This window comes from Xiphophorus couchianus, chromosome 11 (genome assembly GCF_001444195.1).
Source record: "Xiphophorus couchianus chromosome 11, X_couchianus-1.0, whole genome shotgun sequence".
Classification (NCBI taxonomy): domain Eukaryota; kingdom Metazoa; phylum Chordata; class Actinopteri; order Cyprinodontiformes; family Poeciliidae; genus Xiphophorus; species Xiphophorus couchianus.
The window spans coordinates 11,814,878-11,829,988 of record NC_040238.1 but is presented as its reverse complement, the minus strand read 5'-3'; the positions used below and the strand labels follow the sequence as shown (position 1 = coordinate 11,829,988).

The following is a 15,111-nucleotide window of genomic DNA, read 5'->3' as shown; positions in this document are numbered from 1 at the left end:
ACAGGTCTTTCAAAGGGTTTGTTTGGTTTGACACAGTGCAGTGTGAAAGAGAACCACACCAGCTGAAAATGTAATAAATGTTGTAATTTTGGTCCCCAATTGAATCGAGTCTACGATACTATCAGGGGTGAAAACAATCTTAGTCTTGACGTTTTTGTAGGGCTGTAAATGTAACATGTTAATTTCAATCAATTAATTACGGTACATAGATTTTATATGTTATAAATTTTATTGCAACTAATTGTGTGTTTTTTTAAACACAAAAAATTCCTAAGATGGAACCTATGTATGTGCGTGTTTCTACTATGCCCATAAATTTGATGCACAAGTGACATCCACAACAGCAATGGATGACAAAGTGGCTTCTTTTGACCCACTGCGAGTCAATTTCTGCTTCAAAAAATGATCTGATGGGATGTTGAAAAATACTATTGTTGTGTTCAAGTTGTGCTAAAAGGAGTTAGCCTAGTAGATAAACTATTTCAGTCTAAAAAAGCATCTCAGTGCTAAACATGTGGCATCACCACAGACATCCATAATGCTAATATCAATGTCCACAGCAAACATTTCTAGAAGCTCCATCACCGATCAGGCCTTCCTGAAACTTACAGACTCTGCAATTAACTTGATTAAAAACCTCAGTTGAGTCCCACTGCTAGGCTTTAGACATGTAACTGTGAATAAAAGCTCCTGTTTAACACAGCTTACATCACCATGGTGACTGGAGGTGCAGATGTTAAGCATGTAAGCCTCCTCAGAGGTCATGTAAAGCTCTTTAACCCTAGGAACTGCAGCTGTTCAAAATGTAATTAAGGTTAACTGCTTTGCTTAATGCTGAATTACTTTCCTGTTTATGTTTTGTAAAATTTAGACTTATTTGTGCATCACAGAAGAAAGCACCTACATTTCTCAACTCGTCTCATATTCTTTCAGACGCTGAACCTCGGCCATCTTGATGGAGGTGAGTCTCCCAGAGGTTCTTGGTCGATGATGAAAGTGTCCCACCCAGCGGTGCCTCTGAATCCCTGCCATGTGAGTGATACGTGTGAAGTGCACATACTTGTTAGAATAACAATGCAGACCACAAACAGATTAACAGCCAGGAGCTTTAATGAGCCTCTGTGTGTAAATCTTCCAGCAGGTTGACTTTGAGTCTTGTGAGCTGTAAAGATTAACTGGTTTGTTTTAAAAGTCTTAAGATTCTTTTTTTACATGGAAATCTGTAATAATCAGATGCATCTTCAGTCCAAGTATTAGTACAACAAACATTTAAAACAGCAACTGAATAATTGAGATTGAGCTCACTGTGGAATACTGGCCCCAGCTCAAGTGAAGCACACACACCTCCAAACTGCAGAGGCCTAATTGTGCAGCAGATTTCCAGGCTGCAGTTTAAATGTAAAATCGTGAGGTTGTTTAGCAATGAAGAGTAGGAGGATTAAAAAGCAGCTTTGTGATTTTCTTTAAGGCTACGTCCACACAGCAATTTTTGATGTTCAATAAAAATTTTCTGATGGAATCCAATTTTTTTAGATGATCATTCATTCTGCTAATTAAATTTGACTGCAGCCAGAGTTCTGTGTGAACGGTTAACGACCCCAAAAGCAACCCGCATGCACAGAAAAATGAAGCAGATATCACACAGCTGCGAAATGTTTAGGAGAGTAATGGTGGACACTGCCATCTATGGATTAGTTTTAAAGTTGTTGAGTCTGGGGAGCCTACAGTATTGTTACAAGATCACAACAAGACAAAGAAAACTAAAAAAGTTATTCATTACGTTAAAAAGAGTCCCGACCCCAGTCGTAATGTTTTGGCCCCACCCTGTGTTTCTTATTTATTGCGGTTTTGTGTCTGTGGTGAATCCTTGAGCTTATCATCCTGGTTATTTCTGAATATTGAGGACTAAATCACTCATTTAGATCTGCTTAAGACCTTTTAAATTCAGGAGCAATGTGACATTTTTTTCCAGATTTCTGATTTTTATTTATTCCCTTTGTCTGCTTTGTTTTTGTTTGTTTTTAGTGATCACTTTAGATGTTTTCTAACAGGGAATTAACCTTCAGAAAAACCTTTATAGGAATTTTGAAAAGTATTTAACGTTCCCTCCCACTTTGCAGTAATGTGTCAGTCACATCCGTTCACCTCGAGGGTTGAGGATGTGGAAAAATGCCTACGGATATGAATACTTTGACTTACCGTAACTGAAGTGATGTATTTAGTACTTAGATGAAAAACATAAACATAAAAGTTCCCAGTTTGATCTGGGTGTTCTGCATTGAGGCATTATCAGTTAATCTGGTAGATCCTTTCCTGTTGGATTGTAATTGCTCTAATGGAAGTTGTGGCTAAAGGTTAAAGGAGAATCAGATCCATATGTCTGTGTTGGAGACTGAGGATAAATTGGCTCCCTGCAGTTCAGGATAAGACGCTAACATGCACTAATTATTCATTATGGCTGAACCGAAGCAGCTCCTTCATACTTGTAATTTAACAAATAAGGAAAAAAAAAAATGAAACATTTAGAAATGTTGATTAAACCTTCAGAGTTGGTACAGGTGCTTGAAATCCTTGAATTCCAATTAGGTGTTTTCAAGGTTTGGAAAGTACTCGATTTCAAAATCAAGTTCTTGGACGTGCTTGATATTCAAACTGAACAGTTTTGTTATAAAGTTTGATTAAAAGCCAAAATTTAAATATAGATTTTTATACAGACATTTTTATACAAATGAACGTTTTTTCTCACTGTCTGAGGTTGAATTAGAATAAACTTTTCCTGTTTTCGGTCAGTTAAAATTACCAAAATAATTTCTACTTGCTGACTTTTCTAACTTTGTTTGTATATTGTGTTTTAAGCGTTTAATTTGAGCAGGAAAGTCTTTTACTGTAACACGATTTATTTGGATTGTTTCATTCTAATAAAGATTTATTATTCATAATGGTTCAATGACTTTTTGATCTGTGTAATTAAAATAAAGTTTGTCTTATATTTTATACATTAAAGTTGTAGAAATTGGGGGATTTTTGTCAAATCTGTTGTTTTTCCTTTGGATCAGTCAGGTGCATAAAGTGTGTGAGAGACATTTCAAAACAAAATATTTTTTATATTTTAATGTATCTTTTTCCATTCTGTGGAGTATGTAATACTACCACATTAAATTATTAATAACATATAATATTGAACTGTCGTTTTTAGTTGATTTTTGTTGTTTTTATCTACAAAGTGCAGCACTTTAAAAGTTTTAAAACTTACCTTAAAATGCAGGAAAAGTGTTTCCTTGATACTTGTAGTTTAGTGGAAATCTGTTTTCTCAGATTAATTTCACCAGTTGCTCCAAATACGGTTTGATTTAGGAGATTCTTAAAACTATCATATTATTTTATTCCAGCTCCAAACTTGAATTTTCCTGCTGACTAGTGTCGCAAACACAGAAACTGAAGTCATACTGCAGAAGGTGATAGGATAGTGCTTGTATCTATTTAGTTATTTAAGTTTACTTTGGGGCATTTGGCCATATGCCACTTCAGTGTTATTGCAAACAAAGGGAACAAAGGAAGGACGACTCAGCGGGGGGGGGGCACTAAGTGATTCAGCAGTCATAGCTGCAACAACTGTGGCTGGTGCTTAAACCACAGGATTAGCTCCAGGAATCTGAGTAAGCCTTTAACAGTCTCCTGTACTGGTTTGTTGTTTCCAGTTGAGCCGTGCAGCTGGTAGCGGCCATGCGCGGCCATACGTCTCTCAGCATTAAACGCTTTCTGAACCTCTTTCACCCAACTTGATCTGCTTTTCAGGCTGAACATTTTCAGAGGTTTTATTGTTTAATAAGCCATTTCAATCTGACCTATTAATCATAAAAGCGTTGAAAGGCTTCAAAACCTAAAGGCCTAATCTCACCACTATCCAAGTCTGTTCACTTTATTTTGGTGATCAAATTGGCACTTTGCTTTGTTGAAAATAAATCTAAAAAAATGACAGAGATCACCAAAGAAATCCTACAGTCTGAGGAGCAGATAAAGGTCTTGTTCTCCCACGAATGTGTAAAAATAAGGTTGAGACTTGAGAAAATGCTCGATTAGTTTGTTTTAAAATCTAACTAAAACATGATAACATAAAAAAAATATGTAGAGTCAAAAATGAACATTTTGATAATTAAAATAAGGTTTTAATTATAATTTTAAAAATTCAACTTGTTTCGTCATACTGGAAGTAGTGATAATGTTTTGGAGCGGCCCAGTCAGTTCCAGTTTGAATCTTGGTTCCAGTTTTCACACCTGATAGTCCAGTTAGACGCGGTTTGTTAAACTTTCAGCTGGTGCGGTTCGCTTTCACACTGCGCTGTGTCAAACAATCCAACCCCTTTGGAAAACATGTTCCCCTCCTCACCTGTGGTGGCGCTGCACCAAGAATCACCGAAGGGAACCACGCAAAAATCTCTGAAGACACAGAACGGAGTTCACTTGTTAACAAAGTTTTCATTAGTTTGAGTTATATTTAACGTATTATAAATTTGCTTAGGCTTTGATCACTTTTCAGTGATTATTAGCGGAGAACATGGCATATAGACTGAGGCATTGTCAGGTTGTTTTCCTTTTATTTCCTGCTTCTAAATGAAAACATTTTCAGGTTCTGTTTATTTCCTTCACATCATTTTTTGGCTTCATTCTCCTCTTATTCTATTCTAAATGTGAATTTTTTCTTAGATCTTAAGCACACGTGCATTGATCCATCATGCTGAGGTAAAAGTAAGTGGAAAATAAGTCAAAATCCACAGAAAAGGTTTTGAATACCTTCAATAACTCTGGACAGCTGTTCATCAAGACACTAAGGGATTATAGGCAACATTTGTTGACTTGTTACCAACAATAGCAAGGAGATAAAGCCATTTAAAGGAGTGCAGGCAGTGCAGCATTGCTTTAAATATGTTGTCTAAGTTGTTTGAGATCATTTTTTGTTGTTTATCTTTGAAGGTCTCCCTCACATGGTGACTTCTGATGTCCTCAGGGAAACTCAGACCTGAACCATGGTCATTCTGCAGCAGGTAGGAATGAGCTCATTGGTCCATGTTGCATGCTTTTATTTCTTCTGTTGTATTTCTACATGGCCGCTGTTCTCTTGATGTCTTATCAGTTTAACTGAACAAACGGCCACATTTATTCACCTGTGCTGCAAAAAAGAGTATAAGTGAAAAACAGACCAGTTTAACAGATTAATGTGAGGATAAGTAACTTTGAGATTACATATTATGTAAGAAACTGTTACCCAGAGTTACATATTCTGCTGTTTATATGAGTTTGATAGCTATCTGCATGGAGTTCACTTTTTCATTTATTCACCTAACCTGTAGCATTTTTCTGCTTTGTCCGTATCCATTTTTACAGTTTTAGACATCATAAAGAGGGATATATAACTATTTATTTTCTTACTTTAAAATGTTAAACATTTGTGTCACCCATTCATAACAGTAACTATAGCTGCGTTTCCATTATAAATGTCTGCAAATCTTTGAAGATATTCCATTAATGTTGGAAAAACAATATTTCGCAGTTGCGGTATTTCCATTGAATATGAAAACCACACGCGAATAAGTTTGTTCACGCGACAAGTCATTAAAAAACATCATTCTAGTACCTTTTCCTGTCTTCTTTTTCTTTGTGGCAACCACCAGTTGTTAATACAAAAAATGTGTGTTGCCAAATAAATCAATTATGATACAACTGAAAAACCACCTCATCCTAGCATGAAGAGTTTTTACGAAATTGACGCTTTTCCGTTAAGCAAATTTATCTTCAAAACATTAAATTGTTCAATTAGAGGTTAGGGTTCCCAGTAGAAACACAACTAGAGAAAGTCTGTTTAAAATCTTAATTATCAGAAATCAATTACAACATTTGAGCTGCATTTAGTTATATCTTCTGGTCAGGAGTGGGAACTATTTCCCAGTGTGCTTAGTGGCATGTTTTTGTATCCTGTGTTGCGCTGTGAGTGAGATGGAAGTGTGTTACATTGTTCTGACTCTTGTGTATTATTAAGGCAAATGTTTATTTTAATGCAACGGACAGTTTGCACAGCTTGAGGATATTGTCTTCTTCACACTAACTGTTTTTGAGCACAATTCATCGTGATGTTAAATAAAATTCAAGGTCAGATCAGAAATTTTGTTCATGCAATTTGAACCAATAATTTAGATTATTCAAAAGTAGAATGAGTAGTTATTTTAAATTGATTTTGTGAGTAAGAATAATAGAGAATGTGTGCTCTTTAATTTGGTAAGGGCATTTTTTTTTTTTGCATATTGTGAAATAATTATTTGGTTCAAATTGCAGCATTAAGTTAAAACTGACAATTCAAGATTAATGTTCTTAAAAACAATGTTTAGACAACTTGTCTTTTGTTGTGAAGTCAACGTTTTGAGCTTTAATTTCTGAGTTAAAACCAAAACAATTTTCTTGTGGACTTAAATTGCCCTTTCAAGGCAGGAGGTAGACTTTCATTTTCAAGTTAAACCACCTACCAATGTTTTACAGTGTAAGGATCAGATTGAAAAAGACTTCAGAATTTTCTCTCCCCATCACAGAGAAATTTTTCTGAATGTTTTTTACTTTATGCAAATCTACCAAACTGTTCTGGTGTCTTAGAGAAAAAAAAACATTTAGTGGGATTTAATGGTGTTAAATAGAATTTAATGGAACATAATGCAAAAAAAATGAGTGGAAAAGAAAAAATACACTTGTTGACAGTGTTCCCAAGTCTCAGAAGAAAAAATAAACTTAAGATCACAGTTGCTTATTTTCTGTAGAATAAATCATTTTCCACATTCATCCACATCTCTAACATTGTATCTTAATGACGTCAGTAATTCTTAAATTAGTTTTCTTACTTCTAAAAAGTCCCACTTGGTTACATTAAAATAAGCTTTAGAAACCCCATAAATTACTGACATCCTGAGTGTAGGGCTGGAGAGCCTTATTTTCTCTTTCGGTTGTCATGGAAATATGCAGATTTTATGCATATTAAACATATAATATTGAAGCAGAGGTGAAGACCTGATAACACCATCAGGAATTAATTATATTCAGCTGAACTTAAACATGCAGAAATTTGTATTGGACTCCGGTACCTTCCTAAGTGGATTTTAAACAGACGAATCAGACTTAGCTCATATTTGTACAGGTTTTAGTTCCGTCCAACTTAACAGCCAGTCAATAAAACATAATTATCGCAAATTATCCTCATAACATTTGTAATTCACTATATAATGCTGGACAAAATCCTGACTGCTAGTGACCCAAATGCCGAACCATTACGATGCTAGTAGCATTATGTGTAAAGAGAGCTAGCTAGCAGGCAATATGCATTTAAAGTGACATTAAAAAGGTCTTAAAGAGCCTTAAATTTGATTTGCTGAAACATGAAGATGCCGTGTTACAAATGTGCATCAACTATTAATGGATTATTTCCCTGTTTTCAAATTTACCTAAGTTTGCAAGGATAAATTTAGCTGTGAAACAGACCAGATAATCGTTTCTTTCTAAATTTCACTAGAAATTGGTTAAATCCTCAGTTTGTTCTAAAATTAAACTCTGTTACGTCTCTTCCTAATGTTCCATCGTGACCCATTTGGCCTGAAGTTAAGCCTTTTTCAAACTAAATCCTCCCATTCAGTCAGCTGGCAGCAGAAAAATTAGGTAATTCCGATACTTCCTGGTTATTCAACCTGCAGATCCAAACAGAAACAACAGGTTACATGACAACATGAGGCTGATTTTTAACATGTTTTTCTCTGGATTCACCTCCACCTTCAGACACTAGGTGTCCTCAGTGTTCCTCTTTGGGCTTCAGATTGAAATTTTACTTGTAATTATGTGGATTTATTCCCTCAATATTATGCTGTTACATTAAGATGAATGACAGCTGTATTTTTTAACAAAAAATATCTCCTTCTAAGATGTTCATTTGTCATTTGATCCAGCGTTTTAGGAGACCAGATTTATCAACTCTGAAACTGAGTGCTAGAGTGGATAAATTTCAACATGGTGGTTTCATAAATAAATATTGTGTAAATATTAAAATGAACAGTATGTACATTTATGTGTACTTCCAGCCAAGGTTCCCATGTAACTGACTGATTCTGTGCTTTTAGTTTTCCTGTTCTTTCAACTTGTCCAACTTTGTTGAATGTTACTTGTCAAAATACAACTAATTAAAGCCTCTCTTTTATTTCTGAATATTAATTGGATACATTTTGTTTAATTTTTATTAGTGAAATTATCGTTACAGAAACCAAAACATGAAGTTAGAGCAGTTTTATGGATGTAATTCACCACAGAATCATCCAACTTGGCTGCGTTTGGCACAAACTGGAAGACATCTGATAGTTCCAGATGCCTGTAAAAGGAGTATAAACACTTTTCTGTGCCACACTTAAGGCACATACACCAGAGAGTGTGGCAAACATATTTTTCAGAACACTTTTTTAGTTTTAATAGTAATTATTCTTATGTTTTTTTCTCCTGTGGCCTAAAATCTTAACATACATGCCTTGTTCTTCCTGATGCAGGGGGACTACGTATGGTTGGACCTTAAGACAGGCCGGGAGTTTGTCGTCCCCGTCGGAGCTGTGGTGAAACTCTGCGACTCTGGACAGATCCAGGTTCTGGATGATGAAGGCCGGGTGAGTCCTCGACCCAGCAGGAGGACAAATCTGTGAGACCTAGTCGGCTCATTCTACTAGTTCAAAATTCTATATATGAATTAATAACAATTAAACACAGTAAAAAATTGATGATCTGAATAATCTATAAAAAAAAAACAACGTATTTATTCCCTATTTTCCCTTCCCTGTGCAGGAACACTGGATTTTCCCCCAGAATGCCACCAACATCAAGCCGATGCACCCGACGTCCATCCATGGTGTCGAGGACATGATCCGCCTGGGCGACCTCAACGAAGCCGGCATTCTCCGCAACCTGCTCATCCGCTACAACGAACATGTCATCTACGTTAGTGACATGTCAAGTTCACAACAAAAACATTTGCATTTTCATAGACTTCTGCAACACTGGCTATGCTTCCATCGACCATATAATTGCGCAAATTGAAATTACAGAAATAAATGTGCTTAATGGAAACACGATAATTGAAAAGAAAATCTAGTTTTTTGATTCTAAGTTTTTGCACCACCATGAGTTGATTTTTCAGCTGTAACAAAATTAGCATTAGCGTAAGCTAATTTTAACAAAGTGTAAACTCAGATGTCAAAATCTCAACGAAATAAGAAGACGCCAAAAGCATGACGAAAACATTCTCTAAACATACTTTTTTTGTAGATCTAGATCTTGTAAGTTTTTATTTTACTTTATTTTTTCTGTACCCCCTCCCAGACGTACACCGGCTCAATCCTGGTGGCTGTGAATCCCTATCAGCTGCTTCCCATCTACACTCCGGATCAGATCCGCCTCTACACCAACAGGAAGATCGGAGAGATGCCGCCGCACATATTCGCCATCGCAGACAACTGCTACTTCAACATGCAGAGGAACAACAAGGACCAGTGCTGCATCATCAGGTGTGACTTTGTTCCCTAAACTGTGCAAAAGTTTTTGACTCACTCCCTTCTTTTTTTTAAATGTATTTATTTTTTAATATTTTTATTTGGTTTTGTATGACAGTGGTGAATCTGGAGCCGGGAAAACTGAGAGCACAAAGCTGATTCTGCAGTTCCTGGCGGCCATCAGCGGTCAGCATTCCTGGATAGAGCAGCAGGTCTTGGAGGCCACGCCCATCCTGGAAGGTCAGCCTCAATCACCATCCACAAAGTTTATGTTTGTCCACTTTATAAACAAGCAGGAAGAAATTATTGCACCCTTCTATGTTTTCTTCATCACCTCCTGGTCTGATTTGTTTAACTGTTCAGCTTTTGGAAATGCCAAGACAATTCGTAACGACAACTCCAGTCGCTTTGGGAAGTATATAGACATCCACTTCAACAAACGGGGCGCCATCGAAGGGGCCAAGATAGAGCAGTACCTGCTGGAGAAATCTCGAGTGTGTCGACAGGTCAGATGATCCCACGTTCTGTTCAGATTTACTCCAGAACAGTTTTAGCTGAAATTAAATTGTATTCTGATCTGATATGTTCCTCTGTACTACTGGAATCTTCTTTAAACAGAGGAAATATTTTCAGGAAAATATAGTTAAATAAAAAATATATCTAAAACTGATTTATGCTGGAGGTGTTGCAGACATCTACATATTTTCTGAATTGATCTAAAAAATGTGATTCTAACAGAGCAGAGTGAAAACTAACATGAATGCTGATTTGTTTTTCTCTCCTTCAGGCAGCCGATGAGAGGAACTACCACATTTTTTACTGCATGTTGAAAGGAATGGGTCCGGAGATGAAGGCTAAGCTGGGTTTGGGCCTGGCCAGGGATTACTGCTACCTCACTGCGGTAAAATTGACTGTTATTTACACTCGTTATTTACACATATAAAACAACTCAGACATTTTTACACTGTTTGATATTAAACCAGACAAAACCTTTTTGTCTTTAGTTCAGTTAAGATTAACAAATTACTAGAATACCATTTTTGAAATAATTTTTCTTAACCTTCAGTCATGAAGTGATATATGTCATTTCATTGAGATAAGGTGTAGGTTTAGTTAAGTGTTGAATTGTCCTCTCAAACAGAAAAGTAGTGGTAAGTCAATTATTTTGTTGTTATTTCCTGACAGAACTGCCGCAACTGTATCAAGTCTCTAGGCCAACATTGACATTAGTTGCATCTCCATCAGCATTTTTTATGTGTATTTTGAAGTATCACATTAGAAAAGGTTTTCGGAAATCGCAAATTTTAAATAATTCTTCAATTTTGCAAAGCTTGAGGTAGTTTTCAGCTTTTCTAAAAAAGTTGATGAGCTAAAGATGGGAACAAATTGACCGAATAAGTTCTGATGTTGCAAACATTCCCATCTACAGAGGCAAAAACTCCACACCTCCACAAAGTCCACACCTTGGACTTCCAGGCCCAAGTCCACACCTTGGACTTCCAGGCCCAAGTCCACACCTTGGGCCTGGAAGAAAGGACTTCTTGAGAAGTGTGGTTCATGCTAGCTGGCAACCTCTACTTCCTGTTTATTACAGCCATAGGTAGCGTCAACATCTAAGAAAATTCACTTTGCGTAGCGTGGTTGATTCACTCCGAAGGTTGGGTTGCTCAATAATGACACTGCTCTGACCAAGAACTGTAAAAGCCTCCCTGTCCTCGCTGTTTCCAGGGTAACTGTACTGAATGTGATGGCCGCGACGACCTGGCTGATTATTCCAGCATCCTGTCGGCCATGAAGGTGCTCATGTTCAGCGAGACAGAGAACGTGGAGATTTCGAAGCTGCTGGCGGCCATCTTACACATGGGCAACCTTCGGTTTGAGGGTATGTGAACACCTCAGAGTCACTACTGCTGGTGGAGGTGTGGAGGTTCTTCAACCGTATCCTCGTTACCTGCAGCTCGTACGTACGACAATCTGGACGCCTGTGTGGTTGTGAGATCTCCTGACTTAGTGACTGCTGCTTCACTCATGGAGGTTTGTTCGGACATTTTTTCAGTTTAAAGTAGAAAAATGTAGAATTTAGCATTCAGAACTTCATTTCTGACTGTAACTTCTATTTTATAGCCTTTTTTGACCTTTATTAATAGGTTATATAACTGATTCACATCAAAGGCTCTTTCATGGCACTTTACACAAATATATCTCTTTCTGGTCCATAATTGTATAATCAATCCAATAGTATCTGATTACAGACGGATCTAAACTCAATAATATATTTTTCAGTTTAATTGGATTGTGTGGTCTGACAGCAAACATTTCCCTTTTATCTGAATGTCAGCCTTCACAGCACAGATAACAAAGAGCCCATCCGTTATAAAAAAGCAGCACATTTTGCGTGGTTTTGTACTGCAGGTGGAGCCGAAGGACGTGATGGTGTGTTTGACCACTCGAACCCTCATCACCCGGGGTGAAAGCGTCACCACGCCTCTCAGCGTGGAACAAGGTCTGGATGTCAGGGACGCCTTTGTCAAGGTATTTATTATTTATGCTTTAAAGAGCTGCTTAAATCCAAACACAGAGTTGCGTTGCTGTGAGCTCCTTCCTAGAGGTGATGGTTGGATGTTTTATTCTTACATTGACTCCAATCAATGTAAGCCTCATCAACAAAAACTCACAAAATATGTGCGCAGAGTGGTTTCTGACCTATAGCTTTCAGTATGTTTCAGTCATAAAAAATATTAAAAATTAGTATTTTGTTTTGGCTTTTGCTTTTTTCAACAGTAAACAACTGTCTGTGATTTGCTGCTGGACTGTAAGCCAATCCCCTATTTTCAAAAGGCAGGCCCAAGTGTTTGTGCCATTATTATTTTGCTGTAGTTTCTTTAAACAAATGAGAAATGTAGCATTTTGCATGCACGCTGATGTGTGGTTTCTCCTTTTGCGGGAATTTTTATAAACAGTCAAGGACTGTAAAGCAGCTAAAACCAGAAGTTATCAGGCAATCAGCTTGGGGCCAAAATGATCTGTTCTAGGACAAGCTTTTTTATTACTTTGAGGCTCAAATGTCACATTTAAAAGCTTTCTTGGAAAAGCTTTGTGACGTTTTCAAAGGACTCCACACCCACACAATCCCATATTCATATTGAACCTTTTTACATTTGTGAAGCTACAACCATAAACATAAATGCTTTTGTTGAGATTTTGTATGACCAACACAAAAAAGTATATAATTATGAAGCAGAAGAACAAAATGATTTTCAAATGATTTTATAGGTAGATATCTAAAGATGTTTGTTGTGTGATTCTCCAGTACCTATTTACATCTATCTAAAGCACTCTGCTTCATCACACCTGAATTAAATAATGGAATAAGTGCAAGTGTTTGCAGGATGTGTATTTTTTGTCAGAGTAGTAACTCTATTGATGGAGGGGAGTCCCCTCAGATCAGTCCTCCAGTCTGTCTCCAGACAGGTTTATGTTCTCGCAGCTAAGCTAATGCAGGTTTGCTGACTTTATGCTTTGTCATGCAGGGGATCTACGGCAGGCTGTTTGTCTGGATAGTAGATAAAATCAACGCAGCCATTTACCGACCTCCTTCCTGTGAGAGTAGTGTCATCAGAAGGTCCATCGGACTTCTGGACATCTTCGGCTTTGAGAATTTTATCGTCAACAGGTGATGAATCCATTTTTTTTTCGTGGGTTAAACTTCTTTTAAGGTGATTTTTTTCTGAATTCTCCGACCGCTTGTGTAGCTTTGAGCAGCTGTGCATCAACTTTGCCAACGAGAACCTGCAGCAGTTCTTTGTTCGCCACGTTTTCAAGCTGGAGCAGGAGGAGTACAACCTGGAGGACATCAACTGGCAGCACATCGAGTTCACAGACAACCAGGAGGCGCTGGACATGATCGCCAACAAACCCATGAACATCATCTCCCTCATCGACGAAGAGAGCAAGTTCCCAAAGGTACGACTTGAAGGATCAAACACAGTTTTATTCTGCAAAGTTGTGTGTGGTGTAAAACAGTTTCTTGTCCATTTTTTGTCAGGGAACTGATGCTACGATGTTGTATAAGCTCAACTCACAGCACAAACTCAACACCAACTACATCCCTCCGAAAAACAGCTACGAAACCCAGTTTGGCATCCAACACTTTGCTGGGGTGGTGCATTATGAGTCCAGAGGTTCGTTCACCCCAATCAGAGATTAATCTTCTAATTTATGGTCTTTATGTTTAATTATATTAAATTAATCTGTCTCATAATCCATCAGAATTCCTACTATTTACATCCAAACTGTCTTTATACATATATAAAGACCTACAAATCTGATCAAAACTATTTTCTTTAAATGCACCACCTAATGCTATCATGCACTTTTTTGAGTTAATTCAGATTAAAGTTCAAGACATAATGGTTTGTTGAAAAATAGAGATAATCTAGTTAGTCTATAATCTAAGACCTAAAAACTATGAACCTGCTTATAGAAAACAATCTGAATTGTACAATAATAAAAAAAAAGAACAGAAGTTACTCAGAAAAAGAATGATGCATTTGGTGCATATTTATCAGAAAATCTGCAAAAGGTTTACAGATTTAACCTTTTGTCAAGATTGTTTGTGTGTGAAGCTTTTGTTCAGTCCGAATGAGTCAACCAAACCCTCTCAGTGATTCCCATTTCATTCATCCTCCAGGATTTCTGGAGAAAAACCGCGACAGCCTCCATACCGACATCATCCAGCTCGTCCACTCGTCCAAGAACAAGTTCATCAAGCAGATCTTCCAGGCCGATGTTGCTATGGTAAGGCCTGTTTCCTTTCTGTTGTCGTTCAAGGTGATGACGAGTGGTGCAGCGCTTCACCTCCCACCTCCTCTCACTCTTCTGTCTCCTCTGTGTTTTTACTTTTTAAACATCAGTTTCTTTGTGGCTATCAGCAGCCCAGCACCTCCGCTCCCAAGGTAACATCGACAAACTTTGGTGTCTGTGTTTGCTTAACTTCATCCAAAGTCCAGCAGCGTGACTAGCAGCCTCCCACTCCACTCATTAGTCCTTTTCTCCGCAGAAATATGGCTTGTTGCAGGAAACAGCAACTTTTATAAACCACTTAATTATATGTATATATTTAAAGTTGTATCAGTGTCAAGGATAAAATATTTCCTCATGCTGTAAGTCTCAAAATCTTCCAGAGGGAGGAAATACTCTTTTTCAGAAAAATAATTTTGCGTGCAGTTTTGGCCAGAATATCATGTGCATCTTTATGCACATGGACATGTTTATAATGTTACACTGACTAATGGAATGTAAGTGGGGCAGCTTGAAGGAAAACTCACTTGAGGTTTGTAGAAATGGCAGCTTTGAAAACATTTAACAGACATATTGAGAAGATTTTTCCTTTCTTTGTGCTGCAGCAACATGTGTCCCCTGTCCTGTGTTGTGCATTGTAAACAATGTTAGTTAATGTGGTGAATTTCCTGATAAATATATGAAATGTAATTAATTGGTTATCTTTACAATAAAAAATAATGAAATTATCAGTGGAAATATGGGTAAGTTTGCTGGT

General features: G+C 37.2%; 1 protein-coding gene across 2 annotated transcripts in view; it reads left to right on the top strand.

The window, feature by feature from the left end:
• myo7ab (myosin VIIAb) overlaps positions 1–15,111 on the top strand; it is a 39,257-nt gene that overhangs the window by 1,635 nt on the left and 22,511 nt on the right. The window contains exons 2-17 of one of the 2 annotated variants that reach the window (XM_028030386.1): positions 934–1,032; positions 4,972–5,042; positions 8,562–8,675; positions 8,851–9,003; positions 9,385–9,569; positions 9,673–9,794; positions 9,918–10,060; positions 10,342–10,455; positions 11,283–11,436; positions 11,512–11,588; positions 11,967–12,086; positions 13,085–13,227; positions 13,307–13,517; positions 13,600–13,735; positions 14,245–14,351; positions 14,468–14,509. In XM_028030386.1, coding sequence (XP_027886187.1) covers positions 5,025–5,042; positions 8,562–8,675; positions 8,851–9,003; positions 9,385–9,569; positions 9,673–9,794; positions 9,918–10,060; positions 10,342–10,455; positions 11,283–11,436; positions 11,512–11,588; positions 11,967–12,086; positions 13,085–13,227; positions 13,307–13,517; positions 13,600–13,735; positions 14,245–14,351; positions 14,468–14,509 — 1,839 coding nt within the window. In that variant the 5' untranslated portion in view covers positions 934–1,032; positions 4,972–5,024. The remainder of the gene's footprint in view (positions 1–933; positions 1,033–4,971; positions 5,043–8,561; positions 8,676–8,850; positions 9,004–9,384; positions 9,570–9,672; positions 9,795–9,917; positions 10,061–10,341; positions 10,456–11,282; positions 11,437–11,511; positions 11,589–11,966; positions 12,087–13,084; positions 13,228–13,306; positions 13,518–13,599; positions 13,736–14,244; positions 14,352–14,467; positions 14,510–15,111) is intronic. The other variant, XM_028030387.1, reaches the window with a different exon arrangement.